This window comes from Garra rufa, chromosome 8 (genome assembly GCF_049309525.1).
Source record: "Garra rufa chromosome 8, GarRuf1.0, whole genome shotgun sequence".
NCBI lineage: Eukaryota > Metazoa > Chordata > Actinopteri > Cypriniformes > Cyprinidae > Garra > Garra rufa.
In genome coordinates this window covers 37,556,956-37,574,526 of record NC_133368.1, presented here as the reverse complement: position 1 = coordinate 37,574,526, position 17,571 = coordinate 37,556,956, and the positions used below count along the sequence as shown (strand labels likewise).

Sequence of the window (17,571 nt, the reverse complement as noted above, 5' to 3'; positions counted from 1 at the left end):
TCATGTAGCATGTCACAGCACATAGATATGTTCTTTGACAAAGAACTGAGTGTTTCTCTCCTCAGGGATTGAGGGAACTCTTCCTGACTGGCTGAGGTCCTTGATGACTCTGTGTTGCCTGACAAAAGACTACCAGGTACAAGTTCTCAAAGCTGGAAATTAAAAGATATAGTTCACCCAGAAACAAAAATTCTGTAATCATCTTACCTTCATATAATTTCTTTCTTCGATGGAAAACAAGAAGGTTTTTTAAAAAGCAAGTCAATGGAGTCAAAAGGTGTTTGGCCTCCAAGTTCTTTCATATTCTGCAGGAAAAAATATGCCTACAGGTTTGGAATGAACATGAGGGTGAGTAATTGATCACAGAATTTTTGGGTGGACTATCTCTTTAAGTTTAACAATCATTTTTATAGACATAAATGGTAATAAAATATACCCCATTTAATATTCATATTGAGGTTGTAATGTTAGTTTTTAATGTTCTGAGAAACTGGTAGTCCCACCCCCAAATCCACACTATTGGTTGAGTCAGAAGTTGCCATGTCAAACAAACAGAGCAATGTTTTGATAGCAATGCACTGTTTACACTCTTTAGGTGAGTTGGCCTACGAATGGCTTACTTAGAGTTGCCTCTGCACAGTGATTTGGGATAGGACAAAGTATTTTGAAATTACCTTAAATGGTTGCATTGCCAAAACTGAATCATTTCATGATGAATCTTTTTTTTCTTTTATGTGTCTGTAGGTGCAACATGTTGCTATCTCCTCTTTGCTGGAGCTGATCAATCACTCTCAGTCTCTAGCGCTTGTCATTCAGGATAAAAATCAACGTTATAAGAACTCTGATGCAAACCCACTCAGCGGACAGCTGCAAATGGTCACCCTGCCTCCCATCTACCCAGCTGTTCTCAAAACTCTGGAATATTCCACAGACTTTTACTTGGTAATACACATTATGAGTAACATGTTGCATTTCTTATAGCTTGTTTTGTTGTGAAATTTAGAAAAATATGCATTAGAAATGGCTAATAACAGAGATTTCAGATATTTTTACAGTTGTTTTTTCAGTACTTGTATGTCTATCATCTACATAGAAAGTAGTTGCCTGGACTGTAACAAGATTGGGAGTGATCTTCCTTAATGTGACTTTGGCTGTTCTCTTCATTTTAATTCTCTTTTTATTTCTGTTGTAGCGTGTATCCCAGGTTTTATGGGCTCAGCTGGACACAGAGCGTAGAGAGCATCATGTATCTTGTGTGGAGCTGTTCTATCGGCTTCACTGCTTGGCTCCATCTGCATCCATCTGCGAGGACATCATCTGCTTGGGTTTAGTCAGTGGAGACAAGGTACTGCTTTTCCTCATTTAATATGCTCTCATAAACATTTGTGGCCCTGGACCAGAAAACCAGTCACAAGTAGCACAGGTATATTTGTAGCAATAGCCAACAATACATTGTATGGGTCAAAATAATAAATTTTTCTTTTATGCCAAAAATCATTAAGTAAAGATCATGTTCCATGAAGATAGTTTGTAAATATATCAAAACTTATTTTTTGATTAGTAAAATGCATTGCTAAGAACTTTAAAGGGGAAGCTTTTCTGATTTTTTTTTTTTTTTTTTTTGCACCCTCAGATTTTAAAGTAGTTGTATCTCTGTCCAATATTGTGCTATCGTAGCAAACATTTATTCAGCTTTCAGATGATGTATATATCTTAATTTAAAAAATTGACTCTTATGACCTGTTTTGTGGTCGAGAGTCACATTTATTAACCTTTGTATGTGTTTTGTGTTAGGTTGTGTGTCTGGAGGCGCTCCACAGGTTCTCCGTTTTGTGGCACCTGACAAGAGAGATTCAGACCAATCGCAGCACATCTCTCAACCGCTCCTTTGACAAGTAATATGCATGTTTCTAATATAATTTTAAAATCCTTGCTTATTTCAGTAATATTCTCCCATATTTTTGTGCTATATACTCAGTGTTTCTTTCTTTCTGTTTTCTCAGGTCTTTGTTTGTGGTACTAGATAGTTTAAATAATCAGGATGGTAGTGTTAGTGCCGCAGCACAAAACTGGTTGGTGCGGGCTCTCTCCCTCAATGATGTGGTCCGTATCTTGGAACCGGTGCTCCTCTTACTGTTGGACCCGAGAACACAGAGATCACCCATACAAAGCGTCAAACAAAATCTCTCTGCTGGTATGGAATCAAAAACACACACACACACATACTGATCACTACACACAGTGGTACATATGCTTGAGTTTGGAAGTTAGTGAACATCGGAAGCAAAATTCACTTTAACATTATGTTTACATATAAATGTGTCTTAGCAGTAGGGCTGCACTATTAATCGAAGGTAATTTTCATGCACGTTTTGTCAGTAAAGCCGGTTGTGTGTTCAGTAGTAAATTTCCAGCACCTGCTTTTAGATGTAGCAGCATATATTACACAAAGCCGTAGTTCACTGACAAGCTCCGCAATCACACGTTCATTATTGCAGGCGATTTAATCGCAAGAAATTGGCCTGTGATAATGACAGCTGTTTGCGTAGCTTCTCAGTGAACTCTGTGAAAGCACGTAAAATACCACATTTAATAACATGTTTATATTCCAAACTTGCTTCATAACATCAGTTACTGACATTACAAAACTTTCCTCTTTTTAATCCCCGAAAAACCTAAACAGTCTCAATTATCAAGGCTTTTTGATTTTCTGAGCAGCATGACATCATACTGTCCTGTATTAGCCTAAAGAATCATACCAAATATCTAAAATGATCAATATAGTAATTTGCACAAATAGTGTTCAAGACTGAAAGCAATAGCAAGAGTTCATTCTTGTTCCTAATGTGGGGTCTGATTCTCCTGTATATGTGATTTAGGTAATTTAAAGGCACTGACCTGGAGGGACAGATCCATCACAAAAAGTTCTGGAGACAACATGACTCCCGGTTGCCAAACAGAAGAAAGCCTTGTCAGACGCATCACCATAGTAGACCGTGAAGCATTGTGGGCAGAGCTGGAACGAGATCCAGAACTAACACCACCAGATTCCCCAACAATCTCTCGGAGTGAGAGCGAAGAGACTGAGGGAGAGGATGAAGAAGTAGAGGAAGAAGAGGAGAGTGAACACACCGAATCTGCAGACACCAGTGGTGCTCAGAACTCCACTGAAAACTCCAGCTCAAGCTCCGCCCCTTACTTACAGCGCCATGATGATGGTAGTGTAGAGGAGGATGGTGTAGCCAATGGCCTGAGGAGGGTAGATTCAGAACGCACACAGGTTTCGGATTCACTCTCAAGTGATGAAGACGATGGACAGTTGGAGGCCATGGCAAAGTCCCGGTTTCTCAAACGACAGCGAGAGAAACGCGAGGCAGTGGATTCACTGTTCCGCCATGTTCTACTCTATAAGCAGCAGTATGAGAGCAGCCGAATTCTATATGCCTTCACTATTTTAGAAACCATACTCCGGACAAGTGCAGGACCATTTGTGGAGGCTCTCTCCAGTACTTCTCTGGACTGCAGCTCCATTGCCCATCTCAACCTCATCCAAAACCTTCTGCAGAGGCACCGTCAGGCTCAGGATGGTGGCAGCTTCTATGGCCAATTGCAGACCTCAACTCCACCAAGTGGAGCTACACCTGACCCATCCCAGCCAGCGTCTTCTCCTCTCCATTCACCATCTTCTCCTTTATCTCCACCAACTCTCCTGCTAGAGCTGCTCACCTGTCTTTGTATGCGTTATCTCCGCTCTCACTATCCCTCCTATGCAAGCGTTCCCACCCGCCAACTCCAAGCCAATCGGGAGGTCCAGGTGAAAAGCGTGGAGGTGCTGACAGAATTGATGATCCAGTTGGTGAGGGTCGCCCAGCATGCTCAGATTGGGGAAGCAAAGGGAACTGCAAGCCTAGAGGCGGTGCGCAACCTTCTTTGGGGCTACAAGGTGCAGCAATACATCCTTCTAATGCTTTCCGCTTCAATGTACGTCTGCCAGAGAGCTGATCGGCCAGACCAGCACACATTGCCTGAAGAGGACCAAGGAGGAGACGAAGGGGAGATCTCTGAAGAGAGTCTGATCAACTTTGGCCGGGATGGGATCTGGGCTGAGCACCCACTTCAGATTGCCCTGCTGAAGCTTCTGAAAGTTCTTATTGTATTAGAGCACCATGTGTGTCCACCACACACCAAAGCACAAGATCACGATCAGAGTATTTCCAACCCACAGCGACGTGCAGAACCACCATCTTCAGCTCTGGCTCGAGAGTGGCAGACAGCTGTGATGTTCCAGCAGTCCATCAAAGCAGTGCGTTACGTAGTCAGTCAGCCTATCACCGCTCAGGGCATGTTTGTTTCGGCGGCAGCCCGAGCTTTGCACCCACAGTATGGCTGTGCCATGCACCCAGCCTGGGTGACTCTGCTTTGTGAAGTGTTGCCATATTTAGGAAGATCACTGGCCATCATTGTGTCACCTATAATTGCCCAGATCTGCAGGAACCTGGATGAGCTTGTTAAACAGCACGAGCATGATGGAAGCAAATCTTCACACAAGTAAGTAATAGGGTTGCAACGATAAATCAATGCAACACGAATCGAGAAATGATTCAGGAACAATTCTAAGATTTTTCGAATGCATCACGATGTTCTCTTAAATTGATTCTTAGCTTTTTTTAAAAGCAGATGGCACTGGATACTTTAGAAACAGCCATATTCTGCTTGCTTCCAATTCCTTACACACACTTTGAAGCAAACTAAAAGGGTGTTTACAGTGGGCTCCGTTTACATTAGTGTTGTGTCATAAAAGCATTCTGAGCCGAGGTGCAGTTACATGAATGACATGATGCTCTTCAGTGCTCTTCTTCATGAGCATTTGAGTGTGCGGTTAAGAACTAGATTAGAGTGCCATCTGCTGTTAAAAACTAAGCTCAGAATTGATTCCAGTGAGAATCCGGATGCAAAGAAAAATCTCAGAATTGATCCACAAAGTGATTTATCATGGCAACCCTACTAGTAAGTAATGTGTGTGGTTGTTCGTCTTTGTGTTAGAGTAGGTACACATGAAGTGTCCAATAAGGTGTCAATAAGTACTTTTGTTCTTTTATTGCAACCATTGCTTTAATTGGGTGCATAATTTGTTGTTCTCTTTAGTGGTACCTTAAAGAGGGAGAACATAGCACCTGACTATCCTCTGACACTACTGGAAGGACTGACCACCATCACACACTACTGTCTTCTAGACCACAAGAAAGTAAGACACACAAGCACCCACTAAAACAAATAGTGGTAGATCCTGGCATGGGTGACGTGGACATTCACATAGGGAGCCAAATTCCTGCTGTGTCATCCATTAATACTGACAGTGATTACATTTCTGAAGGTCACAAAGTCACTGTTTTGTTGGTTGCTAGCATGTGTATGGCACTGTAGGTTTATTTGTAGTATGGCATATCACTGTCAATGTGAACAAATCACATCATAAAATTCCACCAAATACTCCTCTTTTCTTAATATACTGTACATCTATTGACATAACAGTTGTAGTTGCAAACAAGACTGATCTTGCCATGGGCATCAAAAATGCCAGGATTGCCACTGAACATGTTGGTAATAAGAACCTGTCAAAGACTAATGTGATTTATCGTATAAGTTAATTGATTTGGTTTTTTTTGTTTTGTTTTGTAGACAGCTGCAGGCTGTGATGTTCCAGACCTACGAAATGCTAGCAATGCCATTCTGGAGGAGTTTCCACACATGATTAGCAGCATGGCCTTACTCTGGGGTGTGGTCAAGGGCTGTGACTCTGTCCATGGCAGTAAAGCTTCACCCACCTCTGTGTATTTTAAAGGCACAAAGGTATATCTGATACTTGAAGTAAACAAAAACAACCGTTTAGTTTCTTAAAGATGATGCTGTGTTGTTGTCTGCTTAGTGGTGCCAGTCATCAAGCTTAGCGTTAGTTCTAGTAGGTCATGGTAGTCAAGCTTGCATCAGCTGACTCTCAGCTGATCCACGTCTACCTTTAGGAATACGACGCCGATCTCAGAATTTGTATATGTGGCCCCGGACCACAAACCCAGTCTTAAGTAGCACGGGTCTATTTGGCCTTCGGATTCTTATTTATTTCAGGCTAATTTAAAAAATGTTTACATTAAATTATTGAACATTAATGATCTCTGCAATACATTTATGTTGGGTCCATTCTGTTACCCAAGGGGGTTAGCGCTGCTCTGCTCTTATCAATGCTAGGCTACATGGATGCACAGGGAAGTTCTTGCCCAGAACAGAACCATACCGCCAATCCAAACTGTATGCTAATTGTCAATCATCTTTGATGATAACAGTCCTGACAGAAATGTGTTTTTGTTCTCTGTAGATTTTAAGGCAAAAGGTTCTGGAGTTCCTAATGCCACTGACTCAGCAGTTTGGGGTGCAGGTCATGGCCTCTGTGGCCGCTGTATGGAGTAGCAGGAAGAGTCGCAAAAGACGCTCCAGAAACAAGGTGAACAATAGATATCAGAATGCAAAAATGACATGTTATCCAGCAGGCTTCTAGTTTTATGTTTTTAAATTTGGTGTGTTTGTGTATACATGCATAGATTTTACCAGATGCTAGTGATTCTCAAATGACATTGGTGGACCTAGTGAAGGCGCTAAACACACTCCGTACGGACACCATACTGCAGCTCATCAGAGAGGTGGTGAAGAAACCCCATCAGATCAAAGGAGACCAGGTACTGTATACACACACACACACACACACACACACACAGTCACACACACAGTCACACTGGTATTCTAATCATTATGGGGACATAACGGTTTTTATACTCTACAAAATGTATTTTCTACCTCTCACAGAAAACTTTCTGCATTTTTAGATTTTCTGAACAATTAATTCTGTACGATTTATAAACTTGTTTCCTCTTGGGGACCTAAAAAAAATTTGGTCCCCATAACATAGTGAATACCAGTACACACACAAACACACACACACACACACACACACACACACACACACACACACACACACACACACACACACACACTGATATTTAACTATAGAATTCCATCACGTATTAATGTTTACTCTCTTTCTCATTATCAGAAGACAACTTTGGTTGACATTCCAATGCTACAGTTCAGCTACGTCTACATTCAAAGGTAACCATTTCAGTTTACATCATTCTCATGTTTTAATTGTACCTTATCTTATTTGCTATCATATGATGTCATTTACTTTAATATGACCAAAGTCCAGTGAACTGTTGCAATCCAATTCATGCCAGTGTCTAAACTTGTGCTAGTTACTGTTCAATGAAAGATCCACCATCAACTATATTGTTGTACAAGGTGAATGTTTCTAGTGCAGTGTTGATGAAAAAGTCCTATGATCTTTTTTGGCAGTCTCAACGCTCAAGCACTTCAGGAGAACATCAACCCTCTCCTCTGTCTGCTCAGAGAATCTGTCCAGCTTAATCTCGCCCCTCCTGGACACTTCTTGCTCCTCAGGTAAATACATGTAAAATAACGTGGTCACTATTTGAACAAACCCTATTCCTAAATATTGCACCATGCCAGTACAACCAGTGCAAATAGACCAATATGAAACTGCCTAGCTGTTTGATGCAGCATTTCAAGAAGAAGACAGTGAGAAAACTCGTATAGAGATCTCTTATTAATTACATGAAACAATTGTTAGATATTATTGCAAGGTAAAACATTTTTTTTGAAACTCCAAACTTTGTTTATTTTACTGTTGCAGCATTCTTAATGACTGTGTAAACAGACTTCCCAATATCGACAACAAGAGGGATACTAAAGAACTGCAGGTAAGACCGGTACAGCGAGAGACAGCAAAACTAGTATTGTGTTGATATAGTAAGTGAAAACTAAAGATTTAAACAGACATGTCTGGATTGCTAAGCATGAGAAAAACATGACCTGACATATTTCTTTACCAACCTGTTAAAGTACATAGTAACTGTACTCTCAACAGGAAGTGAGCCAGCGCATACTAGAAGCGGTGGGAGCTGTGGCCGGCTCGTCTCTTGAGCAGACTAGCTGGTTGAGTCGTAACCTGGAAGTGAAAGCACAGCCTCAAGTCTGTCTTCAGGGAGATGAAGATGACCATGAGGGCAACGAGTTTGATGGTAAACCTACACTGAAATACATATGCTTTGTAATGCCCATTGCTGTATTGCAAACATAAACTGATAATAATAATGCCTAGCTGTATTGTCTACTAGAAACAGGGGCAGTTTTAAAATGGACTCTGTTTTGATATTCTTTCAGAGTGTGCAGACCAGGGAAGTGCTATGGTGTCATCTTCAGCACCATCTGTATTCAGTGTACAAGCTCTGGTTCTGCTGGCTGAGGTAAGAGACATGAAAAAATGCACACACACACACAAGGGTCCAGAATGTACCTGATTGGCCGCATATGCTTAAAGGAGACGTATTATGGCCTTTTTTACAATATGTAAAAATAACTTTCAGGTTTCTCCAGAATTTGTCTGTGAATTGTCAAAATACCCCTTGGTCATTTATTTGATCATTTTGAAAATGCCCATTTTGAGTAGAAACAGAAACACACTGTTTTCATGCATGTTTCTTTAAATGCAAATAAGCTGCTGCTCCCTGCCCACTTTTTCAGAATAGGGCTGTGCCTTTACAACGCACCTCGCACCTCAGATACTCTGATAAAAAAATGTCTGTCTGGTTTTGATTATCTTTGTCTATCCTTCTGAAATCATGCATTTCAAAGCTAAATTAAACTTGTGATATAGTGCTTTCTGAACGCACACATCTGAAGCATGCGCACAGAAAGCGGCTGTCACACGGCATGCGAGTACTAAGCTAAGTTCTCTTTCATGTCTTATTGCACTTAAACTGTCAAATACACACAAGTTTATGTTAAAAACACAGTCGGTTATTTCTGTGAAGGTTAACAGCTGACAAAGGAATTTCATGTTTATATTATTCTTGTCTGGGACTCTAAATAGTGTTCTGTGCTTGTCTGCGCAGCCAACGACAGTTAGCATGCTTTGCTCAAACTTTTGCCATGGTGTTAGAACTGGGCATTGTCGCTTGCGAAAACAGAATGGCGGTGCCGTGGGTGGAAACATGCAGATTAAGAGGCAGTAATATTATAATAAGATCCCCATCCCATGTTATGAAATTTGACTGGCTCCTTTTTTCATATGCTTGCAGAGAAAGGCTTACCAAAACAAAGTTAATGGGTTGTCCTTTTAATGTTCTCTGTGTTGGTAGATATACTGAGAACCCGATTATAACACTTAAACACAGAAAAAGTCAGATTTTAATGATATGTCTCCTTTAAGAATTTGTAGCAATATTGTGGAAAAAGAAAAAAAAAGTGTAATTGTCATTCATTCAAATGTTTTATTTAATTTAATATATGCTGATATTAACAAAAATTTTCATTTGCGCTAATTGTTTGTAGGTTCTGGCTCCTCTTTTGGACATGGTCTATCGCAGTGATGAGAAGGAGAAAGCCGTGCCTCTTATTTCCCGTCTTATGTATTATGTTTTTCCCTATCTAAAAAATCACAGGTGAGTATGCCAAAGATGCACTTCAGTTGAAATTATACACTTGTGATAGTGACCTATAATGCTTAGTACTTAATTCAAAAGCTTTGGTCTATTTATGGCCATATGTATAAATATATATGGTAGTTTTCATTTAAAATTTAATTTTCTGTCTTTCTGTGTCTCAGTGCTTATAACATGCCTAGTTTCTGTGCGGGTGCTCAGTTGTTGAGCAATTTGAGTGGATATGCCTACACTAAGCGAGCGTGGAAGAAAGAGGTGCTGGAACTCTTCATGGACCCAATGTTTTTCACCATGGAGTCCTCGTGTTCCTGCCAGTAAGATGGACACTTACACAACACTCTAAAATTTCAAGCTGGTAATGGCAAAATTGTCAAATATTGACAATATACCAGTATAGCCTATATACGCTAGCAGTCAAATGATCAGTGCTCACTAAAGGCTATTTCACACTGGGCGAGATACGAAAAAACAAGGCAATTCCCTGACGAACGGTGCTTTCACACCGAGCACAAAACGATTGGTCTAACAGAGAACCCGCATGTGGGACAGACCCCATCAGTGTCAGCTCAAATGTTTGTCATGTTCCTTGCTCTCCTGTTGAGGATCTCACCACAACACCTCACCTCTCTCTGGCCAATCGTGGTCACTGAGCTGGTACGAAATACGCCAGTGGTAATCTCTTCTCTTCAGAGTATTCTTCTGCTGATTCACACCTGCACGCTAGGTGGCGCCGACCAACAATGCATTTTTCCTCAGATAATGTATCTGGATTTAACATCTTCCACTGCTCAATATACAGCATTAAATTAAGATAAATAAAGTTCTACACCAGAAACACAAACAATCTGTAATGCCTACAAGAATACATCCTAAAATATACATTGAGGTACAATAAGCATCAACCTACATTTGCAAATTTATGTTATTATTAATTTTCTTCGCTTAAAACCCACTTCAAATCATCATCGGGTGTTTTTAATAACTTACGATTGAGATCTATTCTATAATTGGCAGATATGCACTGTTCGTATGTTTTATAATGGATTGAATGCGACACCTGCTGTTTTCACATACCAATGATAACAAGAGCGCAGCATCCACTCTGTTCTCTCTCAAAATACTGTTCTTCAGTGTTTGTTTACATTGGTTTTGGAAACAGTGGCACCACTCTCGCGACTTGTGTGCAACAGCACACAGGATGGAAAATAAGTTCTTGGTTTTTGCACCACAAATAATCACGCCTGATGTGAATAGCTCAATAGGTATTTATTGTTTCGATTTAAAAGCATCCTCCCTTAAAGCTGCATTTGTTTAATCAAAAATACAGTAAAAACAGTATTATTCTGAAGTATTATTACAATTTAAAATAACAGTTTTCTACTTTAAAATATTTTAAAATATAATTTATTCCTATAATGGCAAAGCTGAATTTTCAGAAGCCAAAACTCCAGTCACATGATCCTTCGGAATTTATTTGAATATGCTGATTCGGTACTCAATTATTATGGGTACTTAATTATCAATAATGGTTCTAATTATGTTAAAAAATAGTTTTTGCTGCTTAATATATTTGTGGAAAACATGATAAGTTTTTTTTTATTATTACTGTCATGAATAAAATAAAACAGCATTTAGTTGAAATAGCAGTCTTTTGTAACATTTGTATTGTCCTCACTGTCACTTTTGTCATGCATCCTTGCTGAATAAAAGTAGTCAGTACAATATAAATTACCCCAAACCTTTAAATGATGGCGTATCACAGTTTCCACAAAAATATTAAGCAGCAAAAACTGATTTTAACATGCAGAACAATGAGAGATGTTTATTGAGCACTAAATCAGCATATTAGAATAATTTCTGAAGGATCATGTGACACTGAAAATTCATCTTTTTCTTCATATGAATAAATAATATTTTAAACTATATTAAAATAAAAAACACTTGTTTAAACTGTCATAATATTTTAAAATATTACTGTTTTAACTATTTTTTACTAAATAAATGCAGCGAATAAACAACAAATCAATAGTTTAATGTTGAATCCACTAAACTCACATATTGTGCTTTAGCTGGAGATCCATCATAGACCATCTTCTGACTCATGAGAAGGCAATGTTCAAAGACTTAATGAGTGAGTATATGTACATTCTTTTGCATTAGTTATTTATTGTATGATCAGTGTAACTGACAGTGACAATACAGTGACTTGTATTGTGTGTGTTCATCTTTTACCGTATGCAGGCATGCAGAGCAGTTCTTTGAAGCTCTTCAACAGCGCTGAGCAGAAGCCCATGTTACTGAAGCGACAGGCTTTTGCCATGTTTAGCGGAGAGAATGACCAGTACCACTTCTATTTGCCTCTCATACAAGGTATCACTCAGTCTGTGTGGAAAACAATTATAGGTTACTTGCAATGTACTTCAGTAATGTACAATCGGAAAATGTCCAGCTAATGCTTTTTTCCCCATATATATTCTAGAGCGTCTAACAGAGAACCTGCGTGTGGGACAGACCCCATCAGTGTCGGCTCAGATGTTCCTCATGTTCCGTGTTCTCCTGTTGAGGATCTCACCACAACATCTCACCTCTCTCTGGCCAATCATGGTCACTGAGCTGGTAAGAAATACGCCAGTGGTACTCTCTTCACTAAAAGTATTTCATCAGTTGTTTAAATGTACTTTCTTATATTAATATTTGTTGAATATTTCAGATACGCATTTTTAACCGCCTTGAGAAGACACTACTGGATGATAAAGAAGTTTCAAAGTGAGTCTTCCTTAATGAAAAATGCTGTTAGTGTATATTTTGTCCCTTTATTTCAAAAGAAAAAAATCTTTCTGTTTCAGGAGTAAATTACGGGGTGGCCATGACAAGAATGGTCTGCTCTTCTCTCAAGCTGAGCTGGACATGTACCTTTCAGCCTGCAAGTTCCTGGACACCGCTGTGTCCTTCCCTCCTGAGCACATGCCTCTGTTTCAAATGTGAGACTCCAATGAACTGTGTGTCTGCATGTTTGGCATTATTTACCCTTGCCATATCAGTCATAAATAATAAGAAAATAATTAAGAATAATTTATGGAAAACAGTATGGCTCAGACATTCTGCAAAATATGTTCCACACAAGGAAAAATTCTGGATGAATAAATCATGAGTAAAATTTCATTCCTTTATTTTTTTCTTTACACAGCACACATTTTTGATTAAATCCGAGAGCTTTCTGACCCTGCATAGACAGCAACACAACTACCACGTTTAAGGCCTAGAAAAGTAGTAAGGACAATGTTAAAATAGTCTGTGTGACATCAGCGGTTCAACCGTAATTTTATGAAGCTTCAAAAACTAGCTTTCTAGGCCTTGAGTGTGGCCTTTACGGTGCTGTCTAGGCAGAGTCAGAAAGTTTTCAAGTTTCATCAGATCTTAATTTGGGTTCAGAAGATAAATGAAAAGCATGAGAGTGAGTAATTAATGACAGAATTTTCATTTTTAGGTGAACTATCCCTTTAAGGTTCATGCATCTTCTATTAATATTACAGCTCATGGGTAACTCCTTATTTGGTCTTTTGACATTTTTAACCTTAGTGGACTGTCATGATTGCCTTAACATTGGCAGCTGTCAGTAATACATCAATAGGTTCCCTCTTCTCAGAGTCCTTTCATGCCTGACCCAGCATAAATGACCTCTGATCTGCTTTACACCATAAAATTCACTCTTTGTGATCTGTTAATGACTGATCCTTATTTAATTATTTATATTTATGCAGGTATCGCTGGGCTTTCATTCCTGAAGTAGATGTCGACCATTATGATGGACCAGGAAACACTCTGCTGGAAGGCGAGCAAGAGTGTAAACCTCATATTGTTAAGATACTGGATGGAATAAACCGACGCTATGGGGTAAGATCTCCACACACAGAAACACTTTAAAGGGGTCATCAGATGCAAAATTCACTTTTACATGTTGTTAGAACATAAATGTGTGTACACATCCACCCTATAATTATAAAAAATCCACCCAGTGCTTTTTTTTTAATCCCCAATAATGATAATCACTTTCTCCGATCAAGCTGTTCTGAGATTCCTGTCAAATTGACATAGTTCTGTACAGGCCCCTCCCACGATTGATGATTGACACTGACGTTTTAGCACCAACCCGCCCTGATTGAGCTGTAAACTGTCCGCCATTGTTTCGACACCGGAGCAGATGTAGACAAGAATGTCTCCTAAGAGATTAAAGGTGCAATGTGTAATATTTAAGATGATCTCTAGACAGAAATGCAATATATTATACATAACTATGTTTTCAGGGGTGTATAAAGACCTTACACAATGAACCATTATGTTTTTATTACCTTAGAATTAGCAGTTTATATTTACATACACCGCGGGTCCCCTCACATGAAAGTCGCCGTTATGTTTCTACAGTAGCCCTGAACGGACAAAATGCTCTACAGATCGTGTTTCATCACTGTTGTTCTTTGTGAAAAACACTGACACAAAGATGAACAAGTAACAGTAAAATTCACAATAACATCATTTTATTGAATAGTTAAGTAAATATAATTCCCTAATTTGCGTTTTAAAAGAAACCTCATTATTCTTCGCTGTCTAAAAGGACGACATCTTAAACCTGCGTCGGCCACCGTAGCTTCTGTAAAAGGAGGGGTGAGCGGTGGACTGTTGCAATTCACAACCTCACCACTAGATGCCGCAAAAATCTACACACTGCACCTTTAAGATGTTTTGTTGTTGGATGTAATAATAAACATAGCAGTCGTCATTTACTCCTGGCATCTGAGCCACATGAAAGACGCAAAGGATTACTTTTGTTTTTGAAGAAAATTCAACCTCCTAAACTACCTGCATGTGTCTACCCACATAAGAGAGGGGCAGGGTGAGCAGAGCTCATTAGCATTTAAAGGGACATGCACCGAAACGGGTCGCTGTGAACAGAGCTGTTTTTGACCAGGTAAAATAGGTGTTGTTTTACACTACCATTAAGAAATTGTAACCAAAATATGTTATAGACTTTTCATTAAAACCCTAAAGAATCATATCAACTTGTTGACAATGGGCATCCGATGACCCCTTTAATGTATTTGTGTTAAATAGTCCCAGTCTATAAATACCTTGAATGTGTGTTTAGGAGTTGAATGGAACAGCGGGAGAGTCAAGCACGGATCGAGTGGAGTTTCCTCTGCTCACACTACGTTCCCTCTGCTCTATCGTGGATCTCGTGCCGTTCTTCAGCACCGTCTGTTGCTCTTTTAATGGCTCCTCTGGGCACCTCCCACATTACGCCGCCGACTACCCACCGCCTAGCAGTGATAAGGTCATGAAACGCCTGGAGCACATCATTGAAGGAGAGTTCCTCGATGGGCTGGACAGTTAGATGATAATCACATTCTAATCTTAAAATATTTTGCTCAACTTGTCTATTTGCATTGTAATTAATGCAATCGGTTTCTTTTTGAACACAAAAGTGCAATGAAATTTCATTGTAGCATAATAGTTTACATGAAATGTAAAGGACCCTGCTAGTTTTCATGTTATAATCTTAATCAATGCACGTCAAGTTGTTTAAAGTCTCTAAAATGTTCTGACCATTCTGAATCGTACACGCTGTGAATGTATTATATCATCTTTGTATTTTAATTTGGCTTAAGGTGGGCGTTGTTCATTCTTTGCACATTCCATTACTGTTGAGCCAAATAAAAGATTATTATAATGTTTAAAACAAACAGAAAGCATTGTAGTATTGTTTGGTCCATGGATTTTTTTAGATGTAGGGTTGTCAGTCATTTCTTGACTTGAAATCCCTTTGCAGTATTTTCTTTCTGTGACCTTTTGGACCAGTTTTTCCCTGTATAGCTTATCTATCTGTTGGGAAATATTGACAATGTCAGTTGTTTATTGTCTAGTGTCTAAGATTTTCTGTTGCATTCTGTTTGTCTTTTATATTTCTCCACTCACTTTAAATGAAGGATAATATGTCTTTATTCTTATTATGTGGATATCGAATGTCTTTTTTCTGTGTAGAGTCAATGCTCTGTTAATATTTACAGCAAAGGAATTGTAATGCACTTTTTGTTCTGTACCCAAGGGAATGTTTTTCTGTGTTTATGTTTTTCATTATTTGTAGGACCTTAAGAGGACGTTTTTATGCTGTTGCCTTCATTTTAGAGTGCATTTGATTTGGCAGTTATAGTCTTAAATCTTACTGCTAGTTTACTACCTTGGCCTTTGATTGAAGTGCCTAAAAATAAATGCTCTAGTTATTAAACCTCTTTGCTTGTTCTGCAGTTGCTATATGCAATTGTGCCACAGAAGCAGGCAAATAAAAAGCTTATATTCCCCATTAACGGCAGTGTAAAGAGTTATTGCTCAAGTGAAAACATAAAGACGTCCACAGGCTCACTCCATGTTAGTTAGTGGTTTGCTATCTGGAATGTAGTCAGTTTTACTTTTCTTGAGGAAAAAATGTTAATGCTACTAAAGTGAATTATTTCATGCGTATGTTCTGAATATATGATTAAAATGACTCTGAACCAGCGAGTGTTTGTGACTTTTTTTAACACTTTTTTTTTGTGCAAGGGAATATGCACTGTAGTCTTTGATTCCTTATTTGGTGTTATGAATCGAGTTCCTTAACCCTGTCCTTAACCCTCAGTGGTTTTCGCTCATTTTAGACTGAACATTTTTAAGTTTTACACTTGGCACAAAAGCATTTAAACACAAAAATGGTGAACATGATTAAAAAAAGGGTGAATGTTCTTAAAAATAAAGTCACAAAAATAAACACAATGGAAAATAGTCTTTGATAATGTGTATTTCAGAACAACTGAGGGAAAAACCTGCAATGTACAGCCAAAGACTTTCAAGATGACCCAATGAAAGATGGAAGAACATTTCAATGCAGAGTATAAGATGAACACAAGACAAGCTTGGCTTTCATGTTGAGGCATCTTGCCAAATGCCTCTCTTGACCAAGAAGAACATAAAACGCTGACTTGAATATGCTAAAATTCATTTGGATAGACCTGTGGAGTTCTGGAAGAATGTTTTATGGAGTGATGCAACCAAACTGGAACTTTTTGGACCCATGGATCAGCGGTATGTCTGGTGCAAAAAAGACAAAACTTATGAGCAGAAGAACATCATCTCCATCATCAGACTTGAAGGCTTTTATTCATTTATTTTTATTTATTTGATTTTAGGAGTGTTTCATATTAAGAAAAGATTTAGAAGAGATTTAAGTGAAACAAACATTTTTTGTAATAGATCAGAAAATGTAAATGTAGTACAATCAAAGTAACTGTGGGGCAGGATGACTGCATGTGATCTCACAGGTCTGTAGCACAAATATAGTTTAGTGAAGAAAAACAGCCTTTATCATTCCAGCAATAGTTAGCTGTAGGGTGGAAAATGAAATAAGTTCTTCTGATCGTTACAGTGGTGGTAGAATCAAAATAAAACAATGTATTAATAACGAAAGAACAGACTGCATTCTTACCCGTCCAGTTGATCTCCACACAGTTCTCATTACCACTGCCATTAGGTTCTCCAGTGCACCAGTTGGTATAATCATATGCAGTTCCATCACTCCACAACCACTCTCCTTCCTAAGAAGGGAAGAGGGAATTAAGTCAAACCATATTTGTTTAAAGCAGAAATTTCAGTCTAGGCCAACAAATAAGTCTCTGTAGGCCACACAACTTAACTTACTTTTTCACCATCATGAGTACCAGCCCAACATTGTGTGGAAGAAGGAGGCAACAGACTCAGGAGAAAATCTTTTTCCAGTTTATTGTGCACAGAAGCAAGATTTGCGCCAAGAATTTGACAGTTTCTCTAAAGAGAAAGATTTTTTATTGTCAGTAAAAAATATAATCTTTAGCATAAAGAACAAAGTGAATTATTGAACAATGTCTGGTCTGATTGTTAGCTGCTCTGTCTCAGTTTTCTGCATTATTTATTTGCAGAAAATAAGTGTTTCTCTTAAACA

At 38.8% G+C, this 17,571-nt stretch overlaps 2 protein-coding genes across 2 annotated transcripts in view; one reads left to right on the top strand and one right to left on the bottom strand.

Annotated features, from left to right (window-relative positions):
* Window positions 1-16,122, top strand: part of dop1b (DOP1 leucine zipper like protein B) — a 29,938-nt gene extending 13,816 nt beyond the window's left edge. The window contains exons 16-39 of the mRNA XM_073845403.1: window positions 66-136; window positions 745-942; window positions 1,193-1,345; window positions 1,795-1,895; window positions 2,004-2,194; window positions 2,880-4,548; window positions 5,146-5,245; window positions 5,680-5,850; window positions 6,371-6,496; window positions 6,594-6,728; window positions 7,103-7,158; window positions 7,402-7,506; window positions 7,760-7,826; window positions 7,994-8,147; window positions 8,290-8,372; window positions 9,460-9,569; window positions 9,734-9,883; window positions 11,639-11,700; window positions 11,811-11,939; window positions 12,049-12,185; window positions 12,280-12,335; window positions 12,416-12,550; window positions 13,331-13,463; window positions 14,713-16,122. Coding sequence (XP_073701504.1) covers window positions 66-136; window positions 745-942; window positions 1,193-1,345; window positions 1,795-1,895; window positions 2,004-2,194; window positions 2,880-4,548; window positions 5,146-5,245; window positions 5,680-5,850; window positions 6,371-6,496; window positions 6,594-6,728; window positions 7,103-7,158; window positions 7,402-7,506; window positions 7,760-7,826; window positions 7,994-8,147; window positions 8,290-8,372; window positions 9,460-9,569; window positions 9,734-9,883; window positions 11,639-11,700; window positions 11,811-11,939; window positions 12,049-12,185; window positions 12,280-12,335; window positions 12,416-12,550; window positions 13,331-13,463; window positions 14,713-14,958 — 4,538 coding nt within the window. The 3' untranslated portion in view covers window positions 14,959-16,122. The remainder of the gene's footprint in view (window positions 1-65; window positions 137-744; window positions 943-1,192; window positions 1,346-1,794; window positions 1,896-2,003; window positions 2,195-2,879; window positions 4,549-5,145; window positions 5,246-5,679; window positions 5,851-6,370; window positions 6,497-6,593; window positions 6,729-7,102; window positions 7,159-7,401; window positions 7,507-7,759; window positions 7,827-7,993; window positions 8,148-8,289; window positions 8,373-9,459; window positions 9,570-9,733; window positions 9,884-11,638; window positions 11,701-11,810; window positions 11,940-12,048; window positions 12,186-12,279; window positions 12,336-12,415; window positions 12,551-13,330; window positions 13,464-14,712) is intronic.
* Window positions 16,123-16,418: 296 nt separating this feature from the next.
* Window positions 16,419-17,571, bottom strand: part of LOC141340169 (ladderlectin-like) — a 2,776-nt gene continuing 1,623 nt past the window's right edge. Inside the window, exons 2-4 of the mRNA XM_073845096.1 lie at window positions 17,292-17,417; window positions 17,080-17,188; window positions 16,419-16,685 (exon numbers count right to left, since the gene is read on the bottom strand). Coding sequence (XP_073701197.1) covers window positions 16,630-16,685; window positions 17,080-17,188; window positions 17,292-17,417 — 291 coding nt within the window. The 3' untranslated portion in view covers window positions 16,419-16,629. The remainder of the gene's footprint in view (window positions 16,686-17,079; window positions 17,189-17,291; window positions 17,418-17,571) is intronic.